Here is a 24429-nt window from a genome sequence, read left to right as displayed (position 1 = left end):
CGTTTGTTCTGTAAACATTATTTGTATGTGGTCAGACTAATCTAAGTCAGCGGGTAGAACTGACCGGACAAAGGTTGTACTAGTTTATGACGTGTTTATTTGTGATGTATGCTAGTCTTTTGGATGTGACAAGGCCTTCCCTTAAAAGTGCCGGAGGCTTCCTTTTCTTTTTCCATGCCAATCAATCTCTACTGTCACTCTCCATTATGGAACTCTTCTTTTGCCACCCAACATCCTAACACCTTTTGTCTTGTTCATCCACTGTTGGAAGAAGGGGGTTGGCATATATTGTATTTTTCTGTCCAGCAACACCATGTTTCATCTTGCTGAAGAATCTTTCAATTTATTAAACACTAATTCTCAGAAAACTATGGGCAGTTGACAGGGGACACCCTGTATCGGTTGCCAGCCTGGGCAAAACAAGACAAACAACCATTCACGCATGTTTTTGGGACGTAGGAGGAAGCCATATCATTTTATCTACTACTAGTACTACACTTTCGGCTTGTCCATGAGGGGTCGACACAGAAAATCACCCAGTGCCGTATCATCTTTCCCTACACCAGCTACTATAATGTCATCCCTCATTTATGTCATGTTATATTATTGCATTAACCCTCTCCAGGCAGGTGTTGTAGAGTTTCAGCAATGAAAATGCTAATCACTTACCTTGCATATTCTTTGTCAAAGTCGCTTATTTTTGTCAGGGTTGGGTGGTGCTAGAGCCTATCGCAGCTAACTTTGGGCCAAAGGCGGACTACACCCTAAACTGCTTGCCAGACAGTCATAGACAACCATTCACATTCACACGCAGCCACTCAGTGGGAATCGAAGCCATGCTTGCTCGCACTGAAGAGAACCACTGCAACACCGGGTGGCACCTTGTGTACACAATATAAATATGTTTTTTTTCTCCTTACTAAAATGTTATTGGAGCCCCAAAGCCTTAAGTTCATTTACACAATCCTCCCATTTTTTACAGCGAGGAAAATCCCACGTTTTAGTCAGCTTTTTCTGTCAAATTAGAGTAAGATATTAATAAGCACTGTGTATTTCAGCAAGTTGTAGAATATGCCAACTGCTGCCAAATGTGCGTGCTGCAGAGGGCATTGGGTCAAGCAGCAGGCTGCCAACTGACTGTACACAGGAGGGAAGAAGACATGTTTTTTTGAGGAGCAGAAGTAGAAAGGAGAAGTTGAAATCAGGAAGAGCTCAGGAAGCATTCTGTCATCACTGCCAGACGCTCGCAATATTACAGTCATCATGCAAACTGCAAATAATCACATGATTCCACACATGAATTTCCAGTTGACCTATGGGGGGCAAGGCAAATGTGCGACCTGATCAGCCTGTGCCAGTGACACCAGTGGTGGCAGCTGTCGATGCCTGCGGCCAGTCTGTGCCTTCTTTGCAAATATACCAGATGTGAAAGTGTGCATGCTGGTGGAGAAAATCAGATTTTTCAGTATTCAGCTGGCACAAATAGGAATGATGTTCCCACTTCATCAATGTGCACTTTTTAACTAAAGGTGTCAATTTGAATGTGTGCCATATTTTTTTCTTTCTATTAGAAAGTGCACTGCCTGATGTCAAACCACTTCAATAGCTTCGAGTTGTTATGCTCCATGTGTGGGAGGAAGCAGACAACTGGAAAGGCATGGAAACATAAGTGTACGCATTTATTGAAGTACTATCAGGCGGTCTGCGCAAGGCATGCCAGAATGGTCCGTAAGAATAGAGTTGTCGAGACCATCAAAAGTCAGGGCGAAGGTTGTGGAGTTGGGCTAGAGGAAGTTGTGTCTTCCCTTCTTAGATGTGCTGGAAATGTGTGATGATGATTCAAAGCCTCGTATAAACATTAGATATTCTTTATAAAAAAGAAAATAAATTCTTGATTGGGGGAATTGTGAGGAAAAAAAACTCACCTTTATCCCATCAAACATCATTTTATGATGAACTCAAATTGATATTTTGAGCCATGCCATCTCGTCCTGTATTAGTATGACTTCAAAATTTGCACTCCTGAATGAATGACAAACTAACATGACATAGAGTCATGGCCAAAAGTTTTGAGAATGACACAAATATTACATTTTCACAGTCTGTTCCTTCAGTGTTTTTGGGTGTCTGCCAGATGTTTCTATGGTATGATGACATACAATTAGAAGCATTTCACTAGTATCAAAGGATTTATTGAGAATTACATGCAATAGCTCAACATTTGCAGTGTTGACCCTTCTTTGCAATTCTTCCTGGCATGCTGTCGATCAACTTCTGAAGCAAATCCTGACTGATGGCTGCCCATTGTTGCATAATTGAAGCTGCCAACTTCTCCAGAATTTCTGGAGTTTACACGGATAAGTAACGCAAACTCTGTGACTCTGGACAACCTCCCTAAACTCCGTAAATCCAAAAAGATTGTCACTTAATTTTTTTTTGAAACAACCATTTCGGAAAAGTACCAAATTCCCAATTTAAATGCCTCGAAATTCACACCATCGCTTCGTCTTCCCCATTGTACTTCCGCGTTTGATTCAACTGCACTGTAAACCAAATGAATTCGGTAACACGAGTGCATTGTGAATCATCCGAGTTACAAGTTTTGACAAATGGTTCGTCTTGTGCGAATCCAGCGTGGCAATCGATTTGGAATCGATTGCATAAGTAGCCTCTATCGCTTTAACATTTTCGTTTTCATTTTTTTTTCATAAGGGAAATATTATTAAGGCTGACTAAACCACCAGTCTTTTGTTTTGAAACAAATCCTATCATTTTCGGGGTTGTTCCAAAGGAAGTAGGCGTACACAGCACTGGTAAGTCTCGGGTTAAGCGCAAAATGGATGGCAATTTGGATGGCAATTTGGATGAAACTTCCAATAAGAAACCCAGGCACTTGCAGAAGTTTATTGATTCGTATTCGACGAAATATCCCATGTTGAAGCCGTCTCCAAAAGGACCGACATTTTCACATTACACAACATGGATGAATGTTACTTTGCACTGCGATTGGCTGGTAACCATTTCAGGGTGTTAGCTGGCATAGGCTCCAGCACCCCCACGATCCTTGTGAGGATAAGCGGTTCAGAAAATGCCTGAATCGACAAAAACTGTATACTAATTTTAACTATTTTCTCGCGATTCTATTTAAATGTCGGCATACCATTTATGTTAGTGATTTTCTTCTCCTTTTTTTTCTTAACAAGCATATTTTTCTTTCCAAGAGTTTAAATGCAGTTTGATGAAGTGTGAAGCATAACTTTCCAGCTTTGCTACACTTCTCTTGGAGCCATAATGAGCTTGCATGGTATTTTGAACATGCTGCTGCACATTATCAGTTGAAACAATGCATCTCTGATTCCTGCACAATCACAAGCCACACTGCTTTGACGTTGTTGCCTCTAATAATGCTGACCAATCATTCTGCTGGCTCTCATCGGCATTTGGCCAATGAGAGGACAAGAAGAAGATTGAGGCTAGCAACGAGGAACAGGGAGAAACAGTGAAGTAGGACAGTAGCAGACTGCAGTCATAGTCCCATGCTCCACATGGGTACTCTGTGAGTCACCCACTGGAGGCTGTGTGTGATTTAACAGCTGACTCTGACAGGGTGTTTTTTTTTTTATCCAAGTGTCACTGTACAGACTCTCAGCAAGTGAGAAAGGAAAAACAACATGCCCTAGACTCTAGGGCGAACAGGTTAGCCGCAAAAAGCCAAACATTTTAAACTGTGAGAGTCAAAGAGCCACACCTTACGCCTGAATCAGCATAAAATAATTCAATTTGCCAAATGTTTTTTGAAATACAATGATGGATTTGAGCGTGTTTTAAGAGGGAATAAAGAAAAACATGAAACGTGGTAAAGAGCCACAGTATTTACAACATATAATAAGAAGCTGGGAGCCGCTTGCGGCTCGAGAGCTGTGTTCGCCACCCCTGCCCTAGAGTCACAGCCAGATACATAATGAGTTCCCCCCCACCTTCTCTCCTCCCTCCATGCCTTTTGACACTTAAGATAATTCCTCGACGAATCATGTGAAAAGCTCTGGCCATTGTGCGTTTTAATGGTGCATCAATACATTTCGGATAATGGCAGCCTTTTTCCTCATTGGGCGATTTATGGACCTTTTTAGTAGAGCAGTTTGGCATTGTTGTTGGCAGATTCTACTAAGTGATAGAAGAATAAAAATGTCACCTCACGGACTGTTTTGAAAGTGCGACTGAATGTTTGGTAGTGTTTTTTTCTGGTATTGTGGTGTAAATTTTGTGTATTAATGCTGGCTCTACATGCAGAAACCTATTTGATTAATTTTAGTATCCACACACGATTATGTGATGAGTAGGGCACTCGGACGTTTCGTCGAAAGACGTTTGGTCCCCAGACGTTTGGTAGAACGGACGGGGTGTTGACCGGACGTTTGGTAGAACGGACTCTCTCTCTCTCTCTCTCTCTCTCTCATGATTATAATTTTGAGAGCGAGAGATTACCTGGTTGCTCGCTTTCAACAGTAAACTCTGTCTCTCTCTCTCTCTCTCTCATAATTTGACAGCGAGCGAACCCGGCGACCAAACGTCCGGTCGACGGCCCGTCCGTTCTATCAAACGTCCGGTCGACGGCCCGTCCGTTCTATCAAACGTCCGGTCGACGGCCTGTCCGTTCTATCAAACGTCCGGTCGACGGCCCGTCCGTTCTATCAAACGTCCGGTCGACCAAACATCCGGGGACCAAACGTCTTTCGACGAAATGTCCGGTCACGGATGAGTAGTGATCGACCCATATGGGTTTTTCAGGACCGATACTGATTATTAGTAGTTAGAGGAGGCCGGTAGCCGATTGATAGGTTCACCAACAGGCATTCCCAAATGCACGTACAAATAAAGAGAAAAGACAATCTTCTGGATTTTTTCTTGCAAAGAGAAATCAAATCGTTCAGGTCTAGTCCCTGGTTCATTCTGGCGTCACATGCTGCTTTTCTTGTTTATTAACTTCAAGGACCCTAGTTACAATGGACGTCTCAACTCTCAATGGAGGGGTGGGAAACAGAAGTGAGACATCAAATAGTCAAAACAAATGAAGGTCATGTGCAGCCGAAGGATCTTCTCCACATTCCATCAGTCCAAGTGGATTCGGCTTCCCTTTTGTTTAGTTTAATTAAAGAGCAAAGTATTTACTTCGTTGCAAGCAGGCATTTTAGATGTAGTAAGCGAAACACTTTCTTCATTGCAAGCAAATATATAATAATGTAAGACTAATAATGCTAACACCGATATTTGGTGCCGATATTCATTTGCAGTAAGTGTAAAAATTTGTGTAAAAATATTAATAATGCAAACCCTGAACTTCCCGAAGCCCTGAACTATATATATAGCGGAAGAAGTTGAGATGACATGATTTACATACAGTAATACCTTGACATATGAGTGTCCCAACATACGAGAAATTTGAAATACCAGGAAAATTCCAAGCAAATTTTTGCCTTGAGATACGAGACATATGATGCGACCGCTATGTGGTTCTTTTCAACAAGACAGGGGCGATATCAACAGACCTGCAGTAGATTTAGGCATTCGGTCTTTAAGAACTCTGGCCACATCCGGCGGGTTGTCGGAGTATTGCGTGCCTTGCCCTTGCTTACTGTCCTGCTTGCCCAATACTTTGCTGTGACTTTCCCCAAGATTTTGATGTTTGTATTTTGTACTTTGAAACCCTTAGTTTATTCGCCGACTCGGTCGTGCTGTTTTTGTTATCCCCTTTTGATACTCGCATTTTTTGGCGTGCTCCTTTTGTTCAATAAATTCTAGATTTTGTGAATGGACTCCTTCGTTCCTTAGTTGTTATGGATCCATATTTAATCGACTAATCGCCGATTCATAATATGTGGACAAAATGTCAAAGTGAGGCTGATAAAATGGTAATTTATTTTTTTAAATATTAAAATATTAGTATATTTGTTGATCATGTTAGAGAAAGCATACCTTCTGACATGTTAAAATTACATATTTTTCCTTATAAAATGTTTGAATCGTCATTTTAGAATGAATCATCATTTAAAAATTTCACAACACTAGCATTCGCCTGAATTGAATTAAATAAATGCTTTATAATTTTGTTCAATTACACTTGCCATTTAAAGGCTTAATTTTTTTTAATTAAGCTCCCCATCTCCAATGTTTGCTACTTGTTTCCTCTCGCCGTTCCCAGCATTGGGTGCTAGCTTGTCATTTAACCAAATTAATGGATCTTTAAGCATGAGATCACCCCCAAGCCACTGGCTGCAGTTATAAAAAGTGATTAGACGTGCAGTAATCGTTAAGATTATAACGTGGTGATGCTAAGAAAAGAATGATTGTGGAGACATATTTGCATGGCAACTTGAATAGTCAACATAATTAATTTAGCCATTTCAACAACATCTCACTCATCATAAACAATTTATTGTAAATTGAAAAGCAACTCTTCAGATTTTCATTTTTGTTGCTTCTCTACTTTCCCACAAGAAAATCATTTCAATCGTCGTCTTCAACTGCAGATGCTATTAAAACTCTTTGTTTTCTTATACATAGTATGATAATATAATAATACCAAATTTAATAACTTCGTAGGCAGGTGCAAGGCTGTCCTCTGGAAAGGGGGCATTGGATACGGTGGTGAAAATCAGCAAAATAACAAAAGCAGACTCCTTCGCATTTGCCTTAAAATGGGCAGACTTGTTGACGTAACAAGGTTTCTCTCTGAAAATAACGGAAAGTGATTTGCTCAGTGGAAGGTTGACTTGCACTTGCTATGAGGAAGTATAGCAGATGTCCCTGGCAGAATGTGGTAAGGGAAATTTGTGCACTAAAAGATTTACTTGTAGAACGCTCTTTCTCTCAAATCATTTGAGTACCAAATTCCAAAACACATGCCATTACCTGTGCTGACAATAAAAAAGTTTTTAGGTTTAGTTTTGTACCAAAACAGATGGACACAGTCTCTGAAAATAAGGCCCTCTATCTCAAGTTCTGTGCTTTTAAGTAAAAAAAAGTTGAATAATGGCTTATATCTTGAAACATCTGCAAGATAATTCACTCATGTCTAAAAGCACAAATATATTTAGAGGTTTCAAGAAAAAAGGGATCAAGAAAAAAGGCTCACGCCAGATGCTATTTGTACCCGTAGCCTGTGATCCCGCTCATGCAGTTTCATTGTTGTCGCTATCTTTAAGCTCTTATTACATTGACATGAAGGTTAAAAGCCCCATTGCTCAAAACTGCCCAATAACCCTTCAACAGAGAATTGGTGCTGTGGCATTTAGCGAAGGGAAATGAGTGTAATGTGGCGTAATGCTCTATACATCATTATGCGGAGGTGTCCGACAGCATAGCGAACAGTGTCGAGGTTCAGCCGTATTTCATTATGCTCCCGGATGCAATAGAGGCCTCATTAACATGCATGGCCACAGGTTGTTGTTGCCCTAGTTCTCTTGGTGTCAGGAGCAGGACCAGAGCTTTAGTCTAATCCCTTGACTATGACTTGCTCGTTAAACTTGAGCTATTCACACATCTGCAATGGTTTTGTAATGATTGCTCTCACTGCACGTTTGAAATGACTGTTTTGATACGTGTGGGGTAAAATGATGTTGATAAGATTGTTGACAGAGATTATTCCCGTCGTGTTCTTGAAACAAGTATTCTATATGCTTAATTAGAGCCACATTATGCTTGGGTATATTTTAAGTGCAGTATAATTGTGGTCATTGACCTTATGTATTGAATGAATGAATGCCCGATTATGCTTAATCAAAAATGACTAAGTGTATCTGATAGAGCTGTGTACCCAGAGAAAACCCACGCAGACCCGGGGAGAACATGCAAACTCCACACAGGTGGACTGACCTGGATTTGAACCCAGGGCCCCAGAACTGTAAGGCCGACATGCTAACCACTCATCCGCCAGGCTGCCCACTTGTAATTTCATTTTCTAAAATTAAGTAGTTGTAGGCTAGGGAGCATGAAGTTTACCTTGCAGCTCTGCGTGAAATTTATAAATGCATAAATGCAATGCACATATATGAAATTATTTGTGGCAGTATGCTGGTTAAACTAATTCTAATGTTTAATTCAGCCATACAAAATGGAATAAATTATTCCAAAAGCTTGGTTGAAGTTTCGTTAAATATATATTCTCTATGCAGTATTTGCACATCATGTTTAATACAGTAATTTTAATCCACTAATAATTGTTTTACAAATTCTGGGCACTTATGGTTAAGGTTAAATCATGTCTCCTTGAACATCTAGAATGATATATAATTGAAACTTTAAATGTGAGGTGCCAAACATAAATGGTGGCCGGAAGTAAGCACAAGTAATTGCTTTGAATTGAACTACTGAAAGATTCAGCTTAACCTCAACATTTTAATAGTCAAAATATCATTTTGTTGCCAACATTGTTCACCAGGCTCAATATAGCACATTCCTCTATATGGAGTGCAAAATATAAAAAATTGTGTGACTCCCATTTTAAGGTATGGGTAAAAAAGCTTAGAGGATGAAAAGACAGCATTGCAAAGACAGGCTCTTCTTTTCTGGGCTAATCCCTCTTACCGCAACTGTGATAAGTATGCTTTGACTTAGCCTCAAATTTCCTTTTGCATGCATCCTTTGCCAAACCAAATCTAAGCAATGCGCCTATGCTACAGCTTCCAGGGCCTGGTTAGATTTAAAAAAAGGAATAAAATCAAAATGCCTGTGCCTGGATACTGTCATGTATACACTTTTTTCAGCTGTCATGATAGTATCAACTCAAGGTGTTGTCTTTGTTGATGTACATCGCTAACTGCTCGCAGGAGGGACTTGTCCCATCATAGCTTGTGACGAAGCACATGTATTCAATGAAATGAGGGGTAAAAAATCATTTAAAAAACACCATTGCATTAAGCGATAGAGCCCTAGGTCCTCAATAGTTTAAACTGCCAAACCAAATGGTAAATGGGCTTTCACCCAAATGGTACTTTGCTACCTTAAAGGTAACTGTAGCGGTTGAACACAGTCTCCTTATTCACCTAGTGATGAAAGAGCATTAGGAAGGGGCAACAGGGTTGGGTGGATTCAATATCTTGCTCTAGGCTACTTCAATTTAGCTACAAGGGCTGGGAGACAAGTACTCTGCTACTTGAGCTTACTATGCTGATCTTGATTTTGTTTAATGTCATGTTATCAGTTTGTCCTCATAGATGGAAGACCATGTAGGTCTGTGTGAATTAGGTTGTTTGGAGCTGTTCCAAATGTGAGGGTTATTTGACTATTTAAAGCTATGAAGCTGGGGGTTTATAATCAGAAAAACAGATCTTACCCATCTTTAAGTATTTACGCTACCAGCCTTTGAAGATATTCAAACTAATCTGCATCCATTGAGAAAATACAAGCAGCTGTGGTTTAGATGTTATGAAAGCAAAGATGCTGAACTTATTTGGAAAGCATGTTACCAGAATAATTCCATCAAAATTGTCCTCTCCAGGGAAGACACAGAAACTTGAGGTGGCAAAAGCAAATAGTTCTTTCGAACCTGATAAGTTATAGAGTGGATGTAAAAAAAATCTCCTAACAACTGTTTTAATCGCATTTTCTATGGTGTAGAAAAATCTAACAGTATTTTTGGAATTATAAGATGTACATTTAAATCAAAGAAGCCTGCAAAAATAATAATCGGACATTAAATTATATTTCAATGACAGGAAATACATATATTTTATGATCAATGATCTACGGGATGGAATGTTACAATGGCTCATATAACAAAGATCTCATGCTAATAAAATTGAGAAAAATCAATCAAAGACAAATGCCTTTGATGACTTTTAATAATGTTTCTAAAATGCACAGGACAAACGTCAAATTGGGTGATCGCACGACTCGTAAACACTTGTTCAGGATGTTTTTTCCACGAAGTTGGAAAGTTCGTAAAATTTCGCCCCCGTTTTATTTCATATGTGTGCTGTTGGAATGGTGGCTGCTTCCTCCTCAGCCGCCTTCTCGTTGAATTCCTCGTGTATTACCGAGCGTTGCCTTAAATCCTGCTTCGTTGAGCGTTCATTTTGGTTCCCCTCGACCAACTCATCAATGTCCTTCTTACTGACCACAAGCCCCATGGCTGACTTTTTCGTAACTTTGATCTTTTTCTCATCTTGATGCACTCATTTGCATTTCAAAAGCTTTCGTAGCCTGAAAATGTTGTACCTAGAGGCATTCATAAGTAGAGGTATGACTGTAAATGTAAGGAGAACAGGAAAACCACAAAGCACACAGATGAACAATTTCTGTGTCTGAACTCACTAGATTGTAACCAGTTCATAATTTAAGTAAAAGTGTTGGTGTAAATAAAGGTTGTGGTCTAAAAAGTTTTGAATAAGAAAAGACAAATTGTGAAACAATTTTATTTGATTGTCAAAATATATTGCCTATTAATAAAAAAATAATTAGAAGTTAAAAAATAAAATGCATGAATCATATTTAGTATATAAGCTTTACAATATGCATATTCAGGAAATTAGGGCAGTTTGTTGGTTAGCACATTAGCCAAACAATTTTGTGGTTGTGGGTTTTCTTATATTATCCCAATTGTCATGATCACCTTGGCTACGTGGCGAGAGAGAACCCAGGATGCGGGAGGCAGAAAAAGCGAGGGAGTTGCTGGTGCACAATTTAGGATTTTAATGACAAAAATGGTTGTACAAAAGTGACAAATAAACGGGGAAGAACGCACACCGACAAAGAAGCAAAACATGACTTACGTGAAGGAGATCAAATGGAACACTAGGTAGAAAAGGTAATACTCCCACACCAACAAGAGACTCAGGCTTAAATACACGGACGGACAGGGGCTAATCACAAAAATACACACAGCTGGCCACGAGAGGAAAGGGAAGCCAGGGGGGACAAGAGGCGAAAAGCACACAATCACCCCATAACTTTATCATAAGCATAAATAAGTACATTCTTTACACTGTAGTTATTGAATGTAATTGTATTTGTCAGAGTAGATCTTAACCACAAACAGTTGAATGCATTTCCAGAACTTTATATCCATGCAGCTATTCAGTGTTTGTTGTAGACACTAAAACTTGTCTTTGTGGTACCTACTGTTGTGCAAGGAGTGTGGCTAATAAAGTTCACCTTCGCAATGGCACGATTAACCTATTGATTCTTGCTCCAGATTTACATGTCATACGTGATGTAATTTCTATTAAAATCCTTTCAAGTCAACCAATGCAAATATGCCCTGCAGCAGTGGTCACTCAAAGACGATTTCAAGACTCATTCTGAATTTCAACCAGTGACATGCATAGGTTTACGTACCCTGGATGTGCCCTATCCCTTTCATACTAATGTATACCCTCAAATGACAACATATATATTTTAAGATTTTTTTCCCTTGTGGTTTTCTATTCACTTCAGGTTGAAAAATAAGTCTCAGTCAGTGGATATTGCCAGCCAAGGCTTCTCCCCGACTCTGATGCCTGCTTCGCCCGTCAGCAAAGCGGCCAAAACAGCCACCGTTCTTGCAGTGCAAGAAAACAACACCACAAACTCCCAGCGTCGCAGCCCACGGTGTAGCGAACTGAAGAGAGGCTATACCATTGGTAGGTGATTTCTTTCCTCTATCGACATAATATTCTGTTGTCATAGAGACTTTGAAACCTTGGAAGGGCACGTGGTTGTATAGAGATAAATTTGGTGTAAAGGTAACTTGCGCTTTTAGATTTACCCCGAAAAATATCTGCAATAAAACTCAATTGTAGTGGTATTTTGTTGTTGAACCAATTGTAACGTTTCGTCGTATAAAAATAATTTAAAATTGTAGATGGTAAATAACTGAACAACAGCGCAAAAAAATAATCTGTAGTTGTTTCAGAATTAAGTACTAACGGTCAAAAACAACCAAAAAGGAACACATAGTCTTAGACTCTAGGAAAGCTGTTTGCTTGTTTGTTTTACAAACACTGTACAGGCAAACGCGAGTGGCTTTTGCACTAAATGTCATGCTTAAGCATATGCAAAAGCAATTCATTCTGTTAGCGTTAGGGCAGGTACTGGGTGGCACAACGAATAATTTTGATTTATCAGAAAAAACTGTTTTAGTTCTCTAACCTCACATTTATTCGTTCATTTTGATGCCGCTCACTGAGGTCGTCACAACATAACTGTGTGCCACACATCTGCACTTTTAGATTGAGCTCCGCGAATAAGAAAAACAAAAGTGCATTTTAAGTAAACGACTATTACTCAGGTGAGTACGATTATCATTACAGATTGTCACGTAAGGCAATATCTTGATAGAGAGATATAGTTGAAAAATGGAAAAAGGTCAATCAAATCACAATTTTCTCTGCGTGTGGCTCATAGAGGGGAACCTTATTCGTTTCATGCTTTTCCTATTTCTGTGCTTTTGGAGATCTCATTTTTGTCGCTTTATCAGTTTTTGTCCTCATGGGGAGTCTGAAATCACTGCATTTCCTATTATTGCCCATAGGGTTGACAGATATAACACTTAATAGTTGTCTAGTTACACAGGATCATCTTGAAAGTGAGGTGATGCCTCAAGCGAGAGTCTGAAATCATTTTTATGAGTATAAATTGCTTATTCGCTGTTTTGGACTTAGCGGGCATTTGTTATAGAAGTCACATCGTTTGCATATGTTTGTTTAGGGAAAAAGAAAGAAATGCAATTTATACTCCAGAGCAATTTAGTATATATATTCTTATATATTCTGCGAGTTATACTCAGGTCCGACTTATAGTCTGAAAAATATGGTACCTTTTTTGCTGTGCCAAACAAATCTGAGCATCAGTCTGTTTCTATAGGCTGATTGTAGAATATTCAATTCACCTCTTGTATTCACCCCACGTCATTGTGACAGTCGGCAGTAATGGCCTGTCTGTATATGCCTTTTTTCTACATCACATATCATTATGACAGCATGGCTCCATAGGGAAAATAAATTGCACTTCTTGGAAGATTCTCATCAGGGCCTTGTCTCCATGAAAGCTGCTTGGTCAGCTTAGTATTTTCACCTGCATACAGCCATGTAATATTCTTACAGTTCAAGATTAATCATTTGGGGATTTGGTCTTATCTATAAATGCATATAATTAATTATTGGTAAAAATTTGGGTGAACCATGGAGTGACTAGAAATGTTCTTATTATTGTTCTGGTCCAACACGATTGAAGATAAATAAACCATAAGTTATTTGCAGTTCATTATATAGTCATATAGTGTATATTTATAGTATCCGCATCTTCAAATAAGGGAATATTCATTCATTCATTAATTTTCTGAACGACTTTATCCTCACTAGGGTCGCGGGTGGTGCTGGAGCCTATCCCAGCTAACTTCGGGCCAGAGGCGGGGACACCCTGTATTGGTGGTTAACGCGTCGGCCTCACAACTCTGGGGTCCGGGGATCAAATCCAGGTCACATCCACCTGTGTGGAGTTTGCATGTTCTCCCCGGGCCTGTGTGGGTTTCCTCCGGGTACTCTGGTTTCCTCCCACATTCCAAAAACATGCAGGGTAGGCTGATTGGACACTCTAAATTGCCCCTAGGTATGGGTGTGAGTGTGTATGGTTGTCCTTTGTCTCCTTGTGCCCTGCGATCGGCTGGCTACCGATTCAGGTTGTCTCCCGCCTCTGGCCCGGAGTCAGCTGCGATAAGCTCCAGCACCCTCCGCGACCCTAATGAGGATAAAGTGTTTCAGAAAATGAGATGAGATAAGATGAGATGAATTCATTGTTGGCTTTTGTGTTTATTTCATTTACTGCTTTTTACATAATACGAAAGATGGAAATTTGCAGCTTAAAACCGGCAATGAGAGATGTGCAGACTGTGCGATCAATATCCATTAATATGTAGTACCAAACGATCAAATTAAAATGAAATATGAACAATGTGATGCCTGTTAGAGAGTGGTAAGGTACACTAGACTAATGATTATTGATCATTTTCAAAGCGATAAAATACTGCCGCAGAGTTAGAGGACCACACTGTCTTCTCCTTCAGAACCGTATTAGGGCTCAAATTGTTAAAAAAAAAAAGCACAATTGTGTTGACAGAGTAAACATTCGTTCATCCATTCAACTTCCATACCGCCCATCCTTGAGGGCTGCGGGGGTTGTTGGAGCCTAACCCAAATGTCTTTCTGGCGAAAGGCAGACTACACCCAAGACTGGTCGCTAGTCAGTCATAAGGCACACAGAGAGACAGACAACCACTCACACTGCCACTGAGTGGGAATCGAACCCAGACTGCCCGCCCCAAAGTCAGGCAGAAGAACAACTCCAGCATCGAGTGGCCCAGAGTAAACATGCTAACTGCAATAGCGTCAACGCTGGCAAATTCCAGTAGTATGTTTGCCAGTCGGCATGGACACACATAGTAAGAGAGCAAGCTGTTTTTCCTCCTTTTTTTTCATTCATTCATCTTACGTACCTCACATCCTCGAAAGGGTTCCAGGGGGTGCTGGAGCCTAACCCAGCTGACTTTGGGCGAAAGGCAGATTACACCCTAGACTGGTCGCCAGTCAGCCATAGGGCACACAGAGAGACAAACAGCCATATACACTCACAGTCATTCCGCCACCAGCTGGAATCGAGTCCGCGCCTGCCCACACCGAAGTCAGGTGAGTGAATCTATACAGCAGGGGTGGCCTAGTCCGGTCCTCGAGAGCCCCTAACCAGTCTGTTTTCCATGTCTCCCTCCACCAACACACCTGAATCAAATAATTGGGAACGGTATGAAGCTTCTGGACAGCTTGCTGATGAGTTGATCATTTGATTCAAGTGTGGTAGAGGAGGGAGAAAACAGACTGGAAAACAGACTGGATAGGGGCTCTCGAGGACCGGACTTGGCCACCCCTGCTCTACAGTCTATACCACAAGGTGGCTTCCTCCTTTTTTCAAAACCTTAAAACATGCCGACTTTTTTTTTTATTCATTCAAATTTTTCAGGGTTGTCAACTACAGTCTTTACTGTTACCCAATCCAGCAATTCAATCATTTTTACTTTGAGTTTACAGCACCCTTAAGTTATTATTTGAGTAGGTAATTAAGTGCCCTATTACTTGCAGCTGAGCTGACTAGTTCTTTGACAGACCCGTCATTACAGACACACATGTAGTACACTTTTCATTCATGTCAAAATTTCATAAATAAAACAGGCAACCTTATTTAAATTGATTGCTGCAAATGTAAAGAGAAAATAAGAAACTGATCTAATAATATATTCAGTCATCCGCAGGCATAACTTTGATACGAGGGAAGAGAATGGATTTTCATAGGCTAAAAATAGTTAAACAAAAAAGGAAGCTAAGATTTCCTGGAATCTCCCCAATGCTTGTAGTGTTGCCTCCCAAGTCGGTATGATAGAGCTTTTCTGCTGTCTCCTAGCTTCTGACTGGGGCTTATGTTCCAATGCCTCAGCTGACATTGACATCATTATACACTGTACAACCTTGAACTCAATGAGCTCGACTAAATTTGGTGTCTCTTTTGTCAGCCTGCCTGTTTCTAAAGGTTTTGTTCATCTCATCTCATTTTCTGAACCGCTTTATCCTCACTAGGGTCACAGGGGGTGCTGGAGCCTATCCCTGCTCACTTCGGGCCAGAGGTGGGGGACACCCTGAATTGGTGGCCAGCCAATCGCAGGGCACAAGGAGACAAACAACCATGGACCGACTGGCTTGATCGCAATAAGTAGCTTGTCGGCAAAAATGAAGCCAAACAGTCTAAATTTTGAATTTATAGTGCGTAACAAAGGCGCACTGACTGATTGGGCGCCCTGTCCATTTTAGAGAATTTTAAGTGCGCCCTATAGGTGCAAAAGTACTGTAATTCGTTCCAGAAGTGTTTTCACTTCAACTTCAGTTTTTCTTAAGTAGAAGCTTAATTTACATTGAATTAGCATAATTTCTTTAATAATGAAAAAATTATACCAAATGTGAAGGCAAATATACGTATGTATGCCAAAAAAAGAGAAAATGTATCCATTAAAATGAATAAGAAATGCAAATACATTTTCCAATAGGGTGGAATTGCGCTTGGCAGCTGAGTAAACATACATCTTAACAACTTAAAATTATGTTGCACACAATGAGTAAAAAAACAAAAAAAAGTCAGTGACAAACGAGAGCCGAAGGCACACGAATCAGGAACTCAACCCCAACTGAAGCTGATCCCGGAGAAGATTGAAACGTTCCCAGAAACGGGAATTTTGGACAGACGGTCACTCTTAAACTCTGCAAGTGGCCACTACCCCATTTTAGGCCGGTTCTGGCATCTGCATGGAGTGTGTCGTTTTCAGGTCTTCTCAAACGCAGTGGCCGCCAACCCACACATATTTACAGCACACGCCTACAGCGCATTAACCTCGGTTCTGGCATCATGGAGATGCAACTTCCTTCTAGTAAATGGGAGACCAGTGAGGGGTTGGCAAATGGAAAAGTATTTCTAGCACAACAATTTCTAAATAGATTACCACATACAGGATATTTGTGTTTTATTTTCAGGGGAAGTTTAAGTTTTTTTGTCGTTTGATAAATTTTCCATTTTTTTATATCTTGGGAAAACGTTTTCTCATCGAGGTTTTTTGTAACCTGAATATTTCGAATGTAGAAGGATTCATAAGTAGAGGTACCACTACCCTTATTAAAAATCTGCAGGATAATTACCTTTTAGATCAGGGGTCCCCAAACCGGTCCCCGAGGCCCGGTGTGGGTGCAGGTTTTTGTTCCAACCGATCCAGCACAGACAGTTTGACCAATGAGATTTCAGCAGAAAACAAGAAGCACCTGACTGCAATCCACTGATTGCACTTGTAGGACACCAGATTGGCGAAAAGGTGTCCTCTTTCTGGGTTGGAATGAAAACCTGTCTCCACTGCGGCCCTTTGTGGAATAGTTTGGAGACCACTGTTTTAGACTGTCATTGTGTTGCATTGGGCTAAACTAATCCGGGCACTGATTGGGTGACTATGCATGCTCAGCATAGTTTCTCTCCAACACCTGACAGAGCAATTGCTAATAAAAAAAGACAGAAGCACGGTACAGTCAAGAGTAGTGGTACCATAGCAGCCGTGAGACAGATTACTGCCCCGTTAGTTATTCATTGGATTTTCACTGCAGGGTCGAAGGGGAGGAGTCGTTGCTGGGGGAGCAATACACTAACCTCCTGGAGGCTTTCAACAAAGTGAGCTCGATATGCAGTTTCATGAATAAGACTCAGAGGTCGAAATTAAATCCACATATTTTCAATACATTGACCTGATTGATAGTGCAAGATTTTAATTTGCAGTTTTGTTGCCTCTTTAATTTCAGAAGTAGTTTAGCTTCAGTGTGTGTACTTAGACTAGTGCTTGTGATGAAAGTGTTTCCCCCCGATAATCCGACATTGGAAGCTAATCAGTGGGGTGTTTGACGCTTATATCCAACACTGCAGGCTAGACACAGTGGTTGTTTTCATCCTGCATTTGATGTTTGTATCTCAGGTGGCTTTGGTGTTTATACGTCAGGATAGTGGCCAGAAGTGCCAATTATATACATGTCACAGTGACACAGTGGTTTATAATAAGCAACTTACCGACCATGTATTGTTATAATGAAGGTCAAATGGGGTAAAGCTCATATTATTTATACTGTGTCTGATGATTTTTTTAAACAAAACCTTCTCTTAAATGTTATGTACAATTCTGACATTTAACTGCGTTATGTTAACATATCACGCAGGCTGTCAATATGCCTCATTCTAGCAACCTATCTTTTCCTCATTTTCTAGAAAAAGCTCATAAGAAAGGATGAGTATAAAAATAAGGTTATTATGATGTAAAGCAGGCAGTTTGTAGTTGTATGTTTAACTTCTAGTTGCACATACCGTACATGTACGACCAATAATGTTACATACAGGAGGCTACAGTCTCAAGCAATTAGTGTGAGAAGCATGCATTTCCATACGTCCACATGCCACTCATTGTATTTCACACACATTTAAGTCAATTCCATGATGATGTTTACCATGATGATGTTTACCATGCAGAAGAAGTGTTGTGTCATTCACAAAATATTTCTACAAGAGGACAAATCTTTTGAGGGAAGTGAATGAAATCTATTGATAGCCGATCAAGTACGAGGCTATAATTACGATCAGCCAATTAAAAAGTTGCATTGCTGTGTCAGAAGGGAATTTGATATCCTGCGTTTACAGAAGGGGAGACAGAAGCTGGCTGAAATTAAGCGAATTACTCAGGGACGAAAAAGATGGCCAAGTACATAAAAGACAATGGTAACCAATGTTTTCTCTAAGCTGCGCGCGTGCGCAATTGCGCACTACTCTCGTCTTCTCTGTGCAGCAGCAATCATATGGCGTGCAGTAATGTTTTTTTTTTTTTTTTTTACCCCTTTCCCCATGATGGCACCGTTTAAGCGGCAGCCAGTGGCAGTAGCTCTGTCCACTTATGTTTTTCGTGTTTTACAGCATGAAAAATTAGAGGGAACATTGACATGCACCTGCTTGTGGCAGGTGTGATACTGGTGTGCCCATAGCGAGCAATGATGATGTTGTGACCGGATGATTCGCCTAAAGACGTTTTGCCGACAGACATTTGACAGACGGACAGGTCGCCGAATGAACGTTCGTTCAAACAGCGTTTAATGATTAAATACAAACACTAGTATTTGTTAGTTTAATGATTAAATACAAATACTAGTATTTGTATTCAATCATTAAACGCTGTTTTCGGCTGGATTTTACCGAATTTGAGAGCATTTTGAGCCATTTGGCGAATGGACGTATATAGACGTTTTTTTGCCTCCATCGCGACATCATCGCGACATTTTAGCGAGGAATTCACTTCCCTGGGCTTGGTTCTAATGTCCAAAGAGCTTCAGTATTTGTATTTAATCATTAAATGCTGTTTTAGGATGGATTTGACTCGATTGCTGTCATTTTACGGCTCGGTTCTGCTACATCTGCCCGCCCAAGAGTGCTTATTCCCGGGCTGCCATTGATGGTAGACTAACATTGATTTTTACTATAATTTGGACAACGCCGGCGGCGGGCCGGATTAAAAATCCTAACGGGCCGTATATGGCCCGCGGGCCGAGGTTGAAAATCCTGTACACACACGATCCGGGGGCGGGGCGAGCGCGCGAATCCCGTTTCGGCAAAACCTCCGTTCGGACGAACGTTCATTCGGTGACCTGCCCGTCTGTCAAACGTCCGTCGGCGAAACGTCTTTAGGCGAATCATCCCAGTACCGATGATGTCGCTCACACTGGTACTCAGTGCGCTCAGGGAGGTTGTCTTTCTGCCCAGACCAACGAAAAATTAGAGGGAACATTGGTGGTAACAGTAATTTGTCTCTTTTATCCATCACTGTAGAAGTCTCTGATGATTGTTCTCATCAAATCTGAACCCATGGCGAAGGCATGAGCTAGGACCATTGGCAAAAAAAAATCATACAGCCCGTGTATTTCTCTGTTGCAGCCTGGCACATAGTCCACTTACTGCATTGCAATTTTTTAATCATGTTACATAAAGTCAGCATATTTTTCATGGGAAAGAAGAAGTAGGCGAGAGCTACTTTCGTGGTCTGAATTTACATGAAATGTATTCAGGGGTAGATTAAGAAGCCCCCTCCCCACAAGCGTTTGCATAATAATGAGCTAACGTTATTAAGTTTCGTACTGATTGGGTAATATTACGTGCATGTCTTGCAAAAGAAGAAAATGTTTCTAAATGCTGTTATTAACATATCAATGGCTCAAATCTTTATTTTAAAATGATGTGTGGTGGATTTATAAAATTATTCATTTTTAGATTATAACATTTGACTAAATTAATTTACATCTGTGGGGCAGCCCTGCAGCTGAGTGGTTAGCGTGTCGGCCTCACAGTTATGGGGTCGTGGGATCAAAGACATGTCGGTCCTCCTTGCATATTCTCCCTGAGTTTGCGTGGGTTTTCTCCGGGTACTCTGGTTTCCTCCCGCATTCCAAAAACATGCATGGTAGGTTGGGTGAACACTAAATTGCCCCTAGGTATGAGTGTGAGCATGAATGGTTGTGCGGCTTCTCATGCCCTGCAATTGGCTGCCCACCAATTCAGGGTATCCCCCACCTTGTGCCCGGAGTCAGCTGGGATAGGCTCCAGCACCTCCCGCAACTCTTGTGAGGATATGAATTTACATCTGCTACCCAATTGTGCAGTGGTTCTTTCTCCTGATTTCGGTGTGGGCAGCATGGGATCAATTAACGGTAGCGATGTGATTGGAGTGCGAATGTTTGTCTTTCTCTATGTGTGTGCCCTCTATGACTGACTGGCGACCAGTCTAAGGTTTAGGTTTAGTCTGCCTTTCACCCTAAGTCAGCTGAAACTGGCCCTGCCACCCTGACAAGGACAAATGGTGTTGAAAAGGAATGAATAATTTACATCTCTGGTGTGTAGGTACACACATGAATGTATATATTATTTATTAAAGGATCCCCATGATCCTCACATACTGCAAGTAAAGCCTATTCTTCTTGGGGTCCCTGACAATGATATCTTTAAAATGTTACAATAATACAATCTATTAAAATCACACTTTCATGTCTGTTTCTGTAATAAGCACTTCGTTGTATATTTTCCCCAGACAATGTGTACTCATGATAAAACCAAAAACTGGGAACAGTTTGATGGCACACTGTCATCAATTATGACAATAAAATGGACACCCTGTATCCGTGGCCAGCCGGTCACAGGGCACATGCAGATGGACAACCATTCGCACTCACACACATACCTAGGGGCAATTTAGAGTGTCCAATCAGCCTACCATTCATGTCTTTGGAATTTGGGAAGAAACTCCAGTGCTCGAAGAAAACCCACGCCGGCCCGGGTAGAACATGCAAACTCCACAAAGGTGGACCGATCTGGATTTGAACCCAGGACCCCAGAGCTGTGAGGCCGACGTGCTAATCACCCAAGCCGCCAGGCCACCCACTTACCATAATCAATCATTGTTTAGGCAGCATTGTAAACAAGCTAGCATGAAGGCATCCTTAACTTTTTTTTATTCTTCTAAAGAAAAGCTAATATTGCAAAAAAATAGGATTTGTTGTTGTGTCAGTAAAAGGTAAGTCCATTGTAAGATTTTTTTATTTTCTTATTGTTGCAATCAATGGAATCATGTGTTGAGGTTTATTTTTGAATGGCTGTGCCTAGTAGTTACACTATTTTCTTATTTATTTTAAAGAGAGAATCACTGTATCTTTGTAAAACAACCACACAAATTTGCTAAAACCCGCATTTGTTTTAAAAATGGAAATCACTCCACATAATAAACCCTTGGCAAATAGAAATAGTATTCAATATTATGACCATGCTGTTTTAGTTTGAATTTCCCCAATGCAGTCTATGGGTGCTGCTCCCTATTGACTGAAGTAACATGGGGGAGGACTGGAGTGAGATCTATTTGTAGTTCTCTGTTAGCACCCTCAGCCTTGCTATAGCGCTTTTTGCCAGCAGAGCTACTTGTGTGCACAGAGATAAGGCTGAGCTCTCTTGCATTGGTGCTACAGGCTGGTCACGTAGCCACCCAAGACAGCATGGCTCCACGTGATCCAATGAAAGGCCTTTTATCTCTCCCCTCTCCAACTTTGGCTTCTTACAGCCACACAGCCATTCCTTTTTGCTCCATTGTTCTTTGTCTCCATATTTCTCCCATCTTCACATTTTTTTATCCGCCAGTTTTTGTTTCTAGTGATAATTTTTGATGTTCACTCCTCTGACTCTTGGGTGCAGTTCCACTTGCTCTGTATGCTGTAATGCGCAGCTACTTCACAAAGTTGATTCTTGTTGTTCTTGTAGTTTGCAATGCACCCCTATGATACAGCTGTACTGTTCATCTTAGTCAGCACTGACCGGTTTTAACGGGGTTGGTGACTTGCCCGCCGGAGCAGCCCAAACCGTCGTGACTGCCCACACAGTGCCTGGCGGGAAGCTGGTTTCCATGAAGTTTAACTTTTAGAAAACAAGGAGTGAGGTGGCTGAATAAAGTTCACAATTTTGCTTAGATAATCTGCCTTGGCCCCAATTTTGGGGGGTTAAAAAACAGACTAAAATACAAAACATGAAATTTCAGTACAATTCTATTTTAAAGTTGTTTGAAATGCACGCTTATCCGCCTTAATAATGGAAAATGGATTCCAGATCTTTATGCTAAAGATCATTTTTCTCTGGGAGCACACTTGCTATGTGCACTAGCACTCACAACTGATGGATGAAAATCTGGAGTTAACAAAAGCTGTTGATGCGACACTTGTTGGAAGGTTTGGTCAAAAGCTTTTACAAGCTGTGAGGAATTGATTTTTACAATTGATACATTTAAAAAAAAGATTTTTTCTGTATCTGAAGCTTATTCCCAGCTAACTACAGTCACTAGGTGAGGGACACCCTGAATTTGTGGCCAGCCAATCACAGGGCACAAGGAGGCAGAGTCATACCTAAGGCCAATTTAGAGTCCTCAACCCACCTACCCTGCATGTTTTTGGGATGTGGGAGGGAACCGGAGTACCCAGAGAAAACCCACACAAGCACAGGGGGACCATGCAAACTCCCCACAGTACGGTCCGGACCTGGGATCGAACCCTCACCCTCAGAATTGTGGGGCCGACAGACTAACGTTTAATGTTATTTCTGACCTTATAATTCTCCCAGCATACCTATCTGGAATAGGGAAGCGTCACTAAAGTAAGTTTATAAAGTTGGACTTTTTGAAAGTAACTAGAACAAAAACAGATTTTGAGAATGTTTTCTATATTCCAACAATGGGGTTTTTCTTGGTTATATTTCCACTTTGAAACAGTAATCATCATCTGTGGAATTTGCAGCCTGGCAGAATTTTTTTGACAATACAAACAATTCTTTGGAGTTAAAAGACTTGATATTTTAACTGAATGCTCAAACGAGTATATTTAAAGTACAGTATATCAAAAATCATGAATTGTGTCAAGACCAAGGTCAAGATTTAACAGGTACGCACATGGAATAAAAAGAAACACTTATCCTCAATGTCATGGCCATTTCTATGATGTCAGAGCTGCCTCTAATGTCCTTTAGATATTTCCCTGGCATTTGTCATTTGTAAATGTCTCCAGAGATGATCCATAAAGCCCTTAAATCAATTCTGGGTTTTTGAATAGCTCCTGTAACCTTCATGTTTTCAAAAGGGTGTGCTATTAGCCAGCCTCTAAGAATGCTCCACATTCACCTGTTCCAAAGTTAAATGCAAATTCTTATCTACAAGGAGACGTGTTGTCATATGTAGGTCAATCTTTATGTTGATCTAAATTCTTGGATGTCCTCACAACAGTGACACTAAGACTTGTAGATACTATTTCCCCGTCTTGGATTACGACGACATCTAGCTTTATTCAAACGGCTCTGCAACAGGGGAAGGTAAAGAAAGACGCCTGGAACTGAAAATTTTTGCACTTCTACACTAAAAAAGAATCATATGCAGTGCATTATATTAGTCTACTGGTGTAATATCTTTGCTGGGTGCCTTTCGGTGGCTCTTGTCTTGATAGGGTCAATTTATAAATGCCACACAGCTAGTAATCTTTCTGTTTCCCCACTTCGTTCGAAAAAGGCTTTCACCATCTCTGCTTTGGATTGATAACACATACCCCAAATGAAGAGTAAGCAGTTTTCCTGCAATCAAACGCCAGGTCCAGCCCTTATATTGATTCATTTTACAGTGCAAAGAAAACAAGATCTGCCACTTCATATAACAGCTGATATTTGTTTACTTTATTCTCATGAAAGAATGGTTTCTGCGTGCTGTTTTTACCAGAGATGAAGGCACATGTAAAGAACTATGTCAAAACTTAACAGTAGCTATTATTTACTACATTTATTATATAGTAGTAGTGTTATTTTCTTTACATAGTCAAGTCACATTTATTTATATTCTCCTTTATATAAATAAAATGTCTATAAGGGCTGAATACCTAAGGAGCGGTTGAAAACTCCAACAGGGCAAAATAGGAAACCTCTGAAAGGACCACAAAAAATAAATAAAAATATTTTAGATTTTTGTAGCTTGGTCCTTCTTCATGAGCACAACATCATTTTCCGTACCGCTTATCCTCACGAGGGTTGCGGGAGGAAGGTGTGGGTGCTGGAGCCCATTCCAGATAAGCATGGGCACCTTGCAAAGGACACCCTGAATTGGTGGTCAGCCGGAGGGCACAAAAACAAACAATCACACTCATGCCGAGGGGCTATTTAGAGTGTTTAACCAGCTTTCCCTTCATGTTTTTGGGATGTGGGAGGAAACTGGAGTACCCAGAGAAAACCCACACAAGCCCGGAGAGAACATGCAAACTCCACACAGGAAGGTCTGGACTTGGGATCGAA

General features: G+C 40.7%; 1 protein-coding gene across 4 annotated transcripts in view; it reads left to right on the top strand.

Moving 5' to 3' along the window:
- Positions 1 to 24429, top strand: part of oxr1a (oxidation resistance 1a) — a 136504-nt gene that overhangs the window by 37533 nt on the left and 74542 nt on the right. For all 4 annotated transcript variants that reach the window (XM_077599211.1, XM_077599214.1, XM_077599218.1 and 1 more), the window contains one exon: positions 11434 to 11618. In XM_077599211.1, the coding sequence (XP_077455337.1) occupies positions 11434 to 11618 (185 nt within the window). The remainder of the gene's footprint in view (positions 1 to 11433; positions 11619 to 24429) is intronic.

The sequence above is a fragment of the Stigmatopora argus genome, chromosome 4 (genome assembly GCF_051989625.1).
Source record: "Stigmatopora argus isolate UIUO_Sarg chromosome 4, RoL_Sarg_1.0, whole genome shotgun sequence".
Classification (NCBI taxonomy): domain Eukaryota; kingdom Metazoa; phylum Chordata; class Actinopteri; order Syngnathiformes; family Syngnathidae; genus Stigmatopora; species Stigmatopora argus.
Note: the sequence above shows the minus strand (reverse complement) of the source record. Positions and strands in the feature narration are given on the sequence as shown.